Consider the following 9,106-nt stretch of genomic DNA (forward strand, 5'->3'; position numbering starts at 1 on the left):
CTGTCCGGTGCACACCGGACAGTCCGGTGCCTCCAGCCAGAGGTGCCCTCGGTTGCCTCATTGCTCCTTTGTTGAATCCAACACTTGGTCTTTTTATTGACTGAATGTGAACCTTTACACCTGTATACTCTATACACTGGGGCAAACTAGTTAGTCCGATTGTTTGTGTTGGGCAATTCAACCACCAAAATTATTTGGGAACTAGGTGTAAGCCTAATTCCCTTTCACACACCAATAATTAAGACAACTTCCACTATTGTTTAGCATGGACTTTGTAGAGCTCAGAGGGAGCATTTTTATGCAATTTAGAGTTCACAAGCTGCTCCTCCAGCGTCATCTTAATGTCCTTCACTGCCTGCACCAGTCTTGCTCCTCTGCAAACTCTTGCCATGAAGAGAGACAAAGGCGAGACCTTGGAGGGAGGAGCAGGTTGTGTACAAGGAAGATGGTAGATTTTCCAATTCAAAGATGCTCAGAAAATAAAAGAAAGTTATAATTGTCAAATTTGGTATTCTACTTTCTTTTATTGATTTGCATCAGATTTTGTTGGGTGCATCAGATTTTGCTGGGTGGCGTTCCAGCAAAACCTGGCACGTGCATCAGATTTTGTTGATTTGCTTTCGCTCCTGATCGTCTCCCTTCCCTAATGTTTTCCTCTATGCAGAAATCCTCCATACATGCAGCTCGTGCTCAGAGCATCATTTCTTCTAGCTTCTGGAAGTCGGACAAGCACAAGGTGCAGAAACTGTAAGATTGAGTTGAACGCTTCCTAGGACCGAATGTTTTCCTCACCATTTTTACTAGATGTAGTAGAAATGAAGCCTCTGCTTGTATTTATGCAGAGAGTGTAGGTAGTCATATCTATATTACTACTACCAACTGCATTGTCGTTTTCTTTTGTGTGTGTTGCCTCTGCTTGTATTTATGCTGCTGCCTACTCATGGATGTGCATTTTTCTTTGGACCATGGTAATTGTTAAGAGAGTTTGAGACTCCATATGTGAGCAAACTCCCTGTAACTGCTTTGTTTTTTTAGTTTTGATGTCAGATAATTAAAACATGTTCCACGCACTTGGTTTCTTTGTAACCATACCTACCACATCAAAATTTAATTGGCCATGGATACCTGATAACATAAACATTAGTTTACCAGTGATCAAAATAATAACCTGCTTTCCTTTTGTGAGTTATCTGCTACCTGCTTCTCCAAATTGAAGGCCACAATTAGGCCTTTTTGATAGCTGCAACCAAATTTCCTTGAATATAAGAAACAAATAATAATAATAATTGGCCAGATATGTTGTACTATACAGATACTCACCCTTCATACTGGTTGTCCTTTTTTAAGTGTGTCTTTTCAGATTTGCCCCTGCAAATACTCAAGCAGTATAATATGGACTCTGAAGGTGTAGTATAATGTTGAATAAAGCACCAACTAGGCCAGAGACAGTCCTCTTAAAAACACGCTTGTTTCCTGCAATATGGGTTGAATAATAGTTAAAGATCACCTTTTTCAAACCAGGATTTCCATATGGATACTTTTGATGCCACAGATTTAATCATGTAAACCCCATAGGCCCATACGGATAAAAGCAACAGACAATAAATGTTTGCTCCTTCACACACTACCCACTGCTTGTTGAGATCTGCATAGTTTCACCAGTAACTAGATGTTCTACAGCAGTTGCCATTAGAGAAACCACCTGTATAGACAAGGTAGAAACCAGTCGGTGATGATATAGACAGCTTGCAAGAAAAGAGCACATGGGCACTGTAACCACAAGGATAGATCTAGATGTAGAATTATAGCACAGGATAAGCTTGTTATGCTACTGAATACCGAGGAAATGGAATTTAAGACCAGAGCAAGTGCATGAATGAGATCCATGAAATGAGTCTAATGGCATCCACAGAAGCAACTGATATGGCATATAACAACTGTAATTTCCCTTCAGAAGATCAAATAAAGTAAACATATTGCATATTCTCGAAGTTGCTAAAAACAAATGAATAAGACATGTCGATTTACCTCTGTGTTCCCAAGTGCTGCAAGGGCCACACATGCTCTAGACAGAAGGAAATCACCAGCCAGCACAGAAAGCTAGAGACAGAACATTCAATGAATACTGTTGTCAGACAATCTCAACTGTAGAAAGCTCTCCAGTTTAGAAAGAGAACCACAAAGAAAGCAGTTTTGAGAAAATATCTTAACGTTGTTGCCTTAACAAAAAAAATGGTGCTCCTGTTATTCTGTAACTTCAAGATGAGAGTGCCAACTAATTTAATCCTTATAAAAAGAGTTTGCTTTCCAAATATCCTAACTTCATATTAACCTGGAACCAAATGAAGTTTTTTTTGCCTGCTAGCATGAATGTACACCAGTTCACTGTGTTATATGTCTATGCATGTGCTCTTGTTGTACTCGATCTCATATATAGCGTCCTTCCTTGCTTTTTACAATGTTTTAAGGTTAACTAACCAGTCTACAATTTTTCAAGTCAACGAATCTGGCATTATATTTTCACATAGTATTGAGTGCATACAATATTATCATTCGCTTCAAGTCCTTCACTGTCTGTGGAATCTGTTCCATCGCTTATAATTTGCCTGTATGTAGGACTTTTGTTGATAATTTCCCAGCTTGTCGACAATTAGAGGCTCTCCCATTCTTGGATCCACTGAAGCATTTTAGAGGTGCTCTATTCTACTATCAAAGGTTAGCATGATTGTTTCTGCACATCTCCTACTCCCTTCTTTGCTTAGTAATGCTTCATAAGTATAAGCACATGAATAGTATGGAAGAAAAAAGATAATACATTATTAAATAATAATGCTACCTTCCTCGAAGATCTGAAAGACCACATCGATGAGTTTGTCCATGCCTCCATGGACGAGCACAAGACCTGCTTTAAGAAGACGATCCAGAAGGTCAGTTGCACTACTACACTGAAATTTCTTTTATCGCTTTGGTCTTTCTATGGTTGTCATGCATTTGGTGCTCAAGGCTTCTGTTATCCATGAATTGTTGCGCAGATGTTTGGGATGTCGAAGGCTGTTGCAGAGAAATCCGCGGCAGAAGCGAAGGAAGCTGGGGTTGAAAGTGCTTTGCCACTTCAGACCAGTGTCTCGCAGTAGAATTTCACGTTGGTAGTTTCTTGCTCGATGCTGGCCTTTTTTATACAAGGGTTTTGTTGCTCTGTGTTGTCTTAAACGTTTAAGCGTGTCAGTGGCGTGTTTTCGTAACTGTATTGTAGTGCTTTCATTCTCCGAAGTTTGTTGTGTGAGTGTGCCTTAAATATACCAATGTAGTTTGCTTCATTCTCCAATGCCTTGTATGGTCGTAGACCCATGCATATGGACATCCTGAACCCAACTGTCAACTGATTGAGTGGTTCCTGATTTACCTGATTGGCTAAAGGAAAGACATCTTGCATAGCTCATCTAACAACAGCTACTACATTTTAGAACAGAGTAGGACAAGATCATGCAGTTCATAATCACCTATTCTGGTGATTCCTGTGGTAATTTCAGAGCTTTCAACGACATGATCAACAAACACACGGATCTGTGTCATCCAACAAGAGCACGTTAAGGATATTTTAGATAGATCAGTTTAAATGTTTCTACATAATCTTGATAAAACAATTACTCACATGTTCTTTAGTTGTGTCAGACAAAATGATCAAGACATGCCCTTCCACTTTAACAACCATGCCAGTAGCGCCTTCTTGAACTCCTAAGATCACCTTGACATGGTCACCAGGCTTGAAATATTTGCAAAGCTCCTTTTCATTGAAGGCTAATGTTTTCTGCAGTTATACATGCGTTAACAATAGACAATACTGTAAGCCATTCCTCCACCATAAATTTCATATTAATTAGTTGTAATTGCAGTTAGTTACCGGGAGATCAGATATTTTTGGCCTGATGTGAACGGTTTCATCCTCTACTTTCTCAACCCAACCCTCTAGATTTTTCAAATCGCCTTTAATAACAATGACGGCATCACCCTTCATAAAGTGTCCTTTTTTCCTGTTTGCAAGCAGAGTGGACAAGCTAGCCATGTCGCCATTCATGTCATCACCAGGCTTCTTAAACTTCTCAATTTCATCAAAAGTTCATTATTTCAGAACAGAGTAGGATGGAAGCACAAGTTGGCTAAACAGATCTAGGAATGTGATCTGTTTCATCTGAAGTTTCAACATCTTGTTCAATCCTCAATAGTTAGGATGATCAACCATAAACTATTCAATAAGTAGCCTACAATACAGGTAAATAGATTCGTTCGCATGCAAATAGATTGGGCAGTTAGCCAGGCGTGTGAATTGGGGCTCATCATGCCATCAACAATAAGCGACAATGTGCAGTAGAATTTTATCCATCTATGATGCTAAAGCGAGAACCCAACAGGCCAAACCCGATGCTGTTATAGCTCCAGGCATAAGGTTCAGAATAATAATGTCAGAGACCAAACAAAAACTGTGTTTCTCTTGTGTTGTAGGTAAACTTGTAACGACACGAGTGAAATAGATGCTTCAAATTACTCGGAACAAAACTCAAGAAAAACACTTTGAGTTAATTATTACCGATCTTGTTTGAATCTAAATTGAGATGAGGTCTGATCTACTACTACTAAAACTGGTGCTGTTGACCAACTCTTTCTTTTACTGGTTAGTGGGGATTGTTTTTAGATAACTCAGTATGATCAGCAGGTGATGATTCTCTGTAATCTTGTTTGCAGAAAAATTAATGCACTGCGCTAAAAAAGGACAGAACAAAGAAAGATCTTCAAATCAAAGCTAAAGAAGCGGAGATTCAAAATCTGAAAAAAGTTAATGTGTAAGTACTACTGGTTTCATATGTACATAAGTTATCGTGTTATTATACGGTTCCGTTGCAACGCACAGGCACTCACCTAGTTATAACTCAAGTTCAGGAGCCCTTGTTAGGCTGTTAGCTACAACTACAAAATGACACTTGTGGATCAATATACTTCACAGAGGGAGAAAGAACTATCATGTGGAAATGTCATAAAGAACCATACACCACACAGATAAGTATAGAACTTAGACAACACACTAATGTGTAATTCAACGCCATCTTTTATATAGCATAACAATAATATAAGCAAGTAGCTCCAGCTCCATCTTTTGCATGCACTACAACTATGGTTAAACTGGCTTGTTCCATAGCCTCCTTGCCGGATCAGGCTTCACAATTCTAAATTGGTCCAAAACCTCCATCGTACTTGAGCTTACAAACTGAAGAAGAGAGATTAACAATTGTTCAGAGTGAAATGCCCAAATGACCCTCTTTCTGAATTTTCTAGAATTTTCGTTATTCAATGCCCCACATCAATCTCCAAAGTACTAATTCAAACATGTGAAAGGAGAGAAAATATTGCGAAAAGGAAAGGAAATACAAAAACTGACCTGAACCAGCATATCACCTCTTGTGGCATGCACCCTGGCATACCCGAATTCTGAAACTCTTGATAAGCTCCACTTGTTCAACTGATATCAAGGCAAGATTTTGTTAACGAGCATGTACAGTATTGGATATCAATTTAAGGTTATGAACTTAAAAGTATATCTCAAATCTGAATGTTCATTGAATAATTATTACAAGAAATCTCATGTATACCATCTTAAAGATCAAGCACTACTTGCTTTGGACTACAAAAGACTTGTTACTATAGTTCTTACCACAATCCTAGGGAACTTGTCCAAGCTAAATCCTCCAGCTCTAACAGTGGCATGAACAGGTGCAGTATATTTGTTGTTGTCATAAGTATCAATTCCACTTGCATCCTTCTTTGGCTTGCCTTTGCATCTATTCTTGTATACTACACAAGTCCTCTCATAGTTGTGTACATGGCCAAAGAAAACCAAATCCACCTACTCAACCAAAAACCAAAACATGCTACTATGGTTAGTGTATTGTGGTCAGCTGGTCATTTCTTTTCATACCAGCCTGAGGTAGTTAAGTTTCAGTTCCAAGCGTGATTTCTTACCTGGTGCTTGAGCAAGAGTGGCTCAACGGAGGCTACAAATGTTAGATCTACATTAACTGGTATTCCGACATGGGATGAGTACATCGGTCTATGCCTGCAATTTTCATTGAAGTATGGTGATTATGTTTCTTGGATCTGAATAGCACATATTACAGGTTTAAGAGAAACAAAGTATAAAATGAAAGGACTCTTGTTCGGTCCGCATGATCTGTCCATAGACAAGCTACTTGAAAACATACTTATGTAACAAAACTCACCCAATGAAAATTATCCACGGTGTCCTCGATCTATTGACTGATGACAAATCTTGATTCATCCATTTGTACTATTCAAACAATAAACTTTTCAGAGAAACAATACATATATTTTGAAGTCTGAACAATACATGAAAAGTTCCAATTGATTATATACCTGCTCCGACATCTCTGACCACTTATGCTCAGTTGACATCACGACAAAGTGAACGCTCCCTTGCTCAATTGAATACCATGGCTTATCCTTACTAATAGCTGGCATGCAGAAATATGACTCATATGCAACTCCACATTCGCCACCTAAATCTGGGGTCACATATACAGAACCAGACTCGACATAATCCCTGAGGAAGACAATGCAAGTTCATGGTCAATGATGGTGCATTTCACAATGCAATTCAACTGTTCAGATTACACTGCAAACATAAGATTTTAAAAGTATCAATTACCTTTCATGATTACCAATAGCGGTCATGTAGGGAACTCGAGAAGCGACCGGTGCTATGAGGTTTAGGAAGAAATCCCATTCAACCAAACGCCAGGTCATTTGAGGCGAAGACGCACACCACGCCAGCTGGATACACCCCAATAATAAAGAAACCCTGCTCCTAGCCTAAGAACTAAGAAACAGTACCTCGCGTTTGCCATGGCGGGGACGTGGCCGGCACTGGTGAAGGCGGCAGCGAGGAGGATGCCCCAGCAGCGACCAGATCCGGCTCCATCACTGCGATCTATGAGGCTATATAGAAGGGATTAGGATTAGGCAAATTGAATTTCGCATGGGAGGATGTCTTTGTACTTGACGATTGCTTAAGCTTGCCATCAAGGACATCTGCGACAACAAGCAAAAGCATGCACCTGTGTCACTTGCTTCTTCTCGCAGAGCAGGAAGCCAGCAGGGAAAAAAGACGAAGAATAAATCAGATGTAGAGCCAACCTGGCTGGCGAGGAGGATGCCCCAGCGGCGACTGGATCCGGCTCCATCGCTGCGATCTGGTGGTCAGGGAAGAGGGCATCCTCATCGCTACGATCTGGTGGCCTGTTGAAGGAGGTTGAACTCCGTGAGTGGGGCATGGACCTCCGCTGGAGAGCGAGGGACGCGAGCATGATGTTGCGGAGGCTTACCGTGATGAATGAGGAGGCAACGGAAGGGCACTCAAGGGCGTCATCATCCCCAGTCACGCGGGTGGCGAATCAGGCCATGGTTGTCGAGTCCCCGGCCTCCATCATGGAGGCTTGGAGGGGATAGAGGTGCTCCAAGCATACTCTTCGCCAAGATCTGGTATGCCGCTGCGCCAGCCGGAACTGGGACTCTGAGAGAGAAACGATGGACCTGGTCGGCTCGCCAGCGGACGTTCCTCGGCGGTGAGGGGCTCGCCAGCGGAGGTCCCACAGCGGGGCGAGCGTCGGAGGAGGGTCAAGGCATTTGCTGCAGATCACTTATGCACGGTGAACTAATACCAAGGAAGTAGCATAGAAAACAACTGGAGCAGAAAATAAAAATAAAACTTGCACTACATCCATTTAACTATAGAAGCACTCTGAGCCAAAGATGATGATAGGCTACCAAGAATGACATCATGCACATACCTGTCTTTGGCTAGGCTGGTTCCTTGGGGGTGATCCACCAAGCGACGAGGGACGGGAATAAACTCAATTATTGCTTGAACAGTGCAGTTTAGATTAATTAAACCAATAAAACACTTGCTTTTTTTGTTCTAGTCACTAAGCAAGAAACAAAACTGAAACATAAACTGGGAAGTCACTATATTATAAGAAAATATTGACATCTTAAGAAACATTCATTGTATATGCTCAAGTGATAAATGGTGGCAACACAAGACAAGATTATACCCCGGAATGAGTGCTCTGTATCCTCCACCATGTTGGGAAATGTTGATCGCATGATTCTTTATCTCATAGTCAACTCCCCACCACTCCTGCAAAACCATAATTCTAGGAGCATTTTCTTTGCCAACAACATATGCCTTTAAAAATCCTTGGTTTACTTTTCTTCAATAGTACTCTCAGGGGGTGGGTAATGCAATCCAGTAAAAACATCACTATGTGCCCATATTATGTATTCAGCTTTATGGGTTCATACCTAAGCTTTCGAGTCTTTGATCTTGTACTTGTGAGGGATGAACCTTGCGAGCAACAACAGGTGCATGAGATTGCTTACATCCTTCAAAAAATAGGTGTCAAACAAAATATTCAATCATTTTACCAGCATACAAGTGTCATATGCTATTGAATGAACTTGTTTGTCTCCTAATGGGACAGAGTAAATCTAGCACAATAGATATGATTAAAGAACCTATGGGGAAAATAAGCTGACAATGTACTTTGTAAACTATCATAGCATAGTGCTAAACTAAAAGATGTGATTAACTGAAGCAGTTATTGAGGTACATGAGCATTATATGATTATTAGAATGTAGAGTTTTGTACTTCTAAAATGTAGACTTTTGTCTCTTGCTCTTCAAACACTACAAGTATGCCCTGTAATCATTGTAAACCAGTACGGAGTAATTTCATACAAAGTTTTGCCCTTGTACAATGTCTTACATGTATAAAGAGAACTATCACATACACTGTGAAGGAATGCCTTCCTTGCAACATCCAAAAATATGACATGAAATCAACAAAAAAATTATAGCTACATAGAATCATTATTGAACCCCCAAAACACTTGAATTCAAACAAATAATTTTTTTCATGATTTACGTAGGTGGCACTGAATTTTACCCCTTCAAGTGCTGCTCTTGTAGTTGTGCCTGAAGTTGATGCTCTGCTAATACGAAGGGTGTATTTAATTACCAAAGTAATAAGTTGTTGTC

General features: G+C 40.3%; 2 protein-coding genes across 2 annotated transcripts; both read right to left on the reverse strand.

The window, feature by feature from the left end:
• Window positions 1-3,426: 3,426 nt before the first annotated feature.
• Window positions 3,427-4,105, reverse strand: LOC103640215 (putative transcription elongation factor SPT5 homolog 1). Its single transcript, XM_008662845.4, has 3 exons — window positions 3,902-4,105; window positions 3,653-3,808; window positions 3,427-3,564 (listed from the first exon to the last, which is right to left on the reverse strand). The coding sequence occupies exons 1-3, from the start codon at window positions 4,073-4,075 to the stop codon at window positions 3,454-3,456; spliced, it is 441 nt and encodes a 146-aa protein (XP_008661067.1). The 5' UTR covers window positions 4,076-4,105; the 3' UTR covers window positions 3,427-3,453.
• A 1,059-nt stretch (window positions 4,106-5,164) lies between these two features.
• On the reverse strand, window positions 5,165-7,373 carry LOC103640216 (probable inactive purple acid phosphatase 24). The gene is made up of 9 exons (XM_008662846.2): window positions 7,204-7,373; window positions 6,912-7,005; window positions 6,716-6,840; window positions 6,424-6,610; window positions 6,270-6,337; window positions 6,013-6,106; window positions 5,705-5,896; window positions 5,432-5,512; window positions 5,165-5,260 (listed from the first exon to the last, which is right to left on the reverse strand). Exons 1-9 carry the CDS (start codon window positions 7,371-7,373, stop codon window positions 5,171-5,173), a joined length of 1,101 nt encoding a protein of 366 aa, XP_008661068.1. The 3' UTR covers window positions 5,165-5,170.
• Window positions 7,374-9,106: the final 1,733 nt, after the last annotated feature.

This window comes from Zea mays, chromosome 9 (genome assembly GCF_902167145.1).
Source record: "Zea mays cultivar B73 chromosome 9, Zm-B73-REFERENCE-NAM-5.0, whole genome shotgun sequence".
In the NCBI taxonomy this organism is placed as follows: domain Eukaryota; kingdom Viridiplantae; phylum Streptophyta; class Magnoliopsida; order Poales; family Poaceae; genus Zea; species Zea mays.

Coding starts and splice junctions, on each gene's coding strand:
- LOC103640215 (XM_008662845.4), bottom strand. CDS start 4,075: ATGAATGGCGACATGGCTAGCTTGTCCACTCTGCTTGCAAACAGGAAA. Junction 3,809..3,901: donor CAAAAATATCTGATCTCCCG/GTAACTAACTGC, acceptor GTATAACTGCAG/AAAACATTAGCCTTCAATGA. Junction 3,565..3,652: donor CTGACACAACTAAAGAACAT/GTGAGTAATTGT, acceptor TGGATGACACAG/ATCCGTGTGTTTGTTGATCA.
- LOC103640216 (XM_008662846.2), bottom strand. CDS start 7,373: ATGCTCGCGTCCCTCGCTCTCCAGCGGAGGTCCATGCCCCACTCACGG. Junction 6,338..6,423: donor GGTCAGAGATGTCGGAGCAG/GTATATAATCAA, acceptor TTGTTTGAATAG/TACAAATGGATGAATCAAGA. Junction 5,261..5,431: donor GAGGTGATATGCTGGTTCAG/GTCAGTTTTTGT, acceptor TCTCTTCTTCAG/TTTGTAAGCTCAAGTACGAT.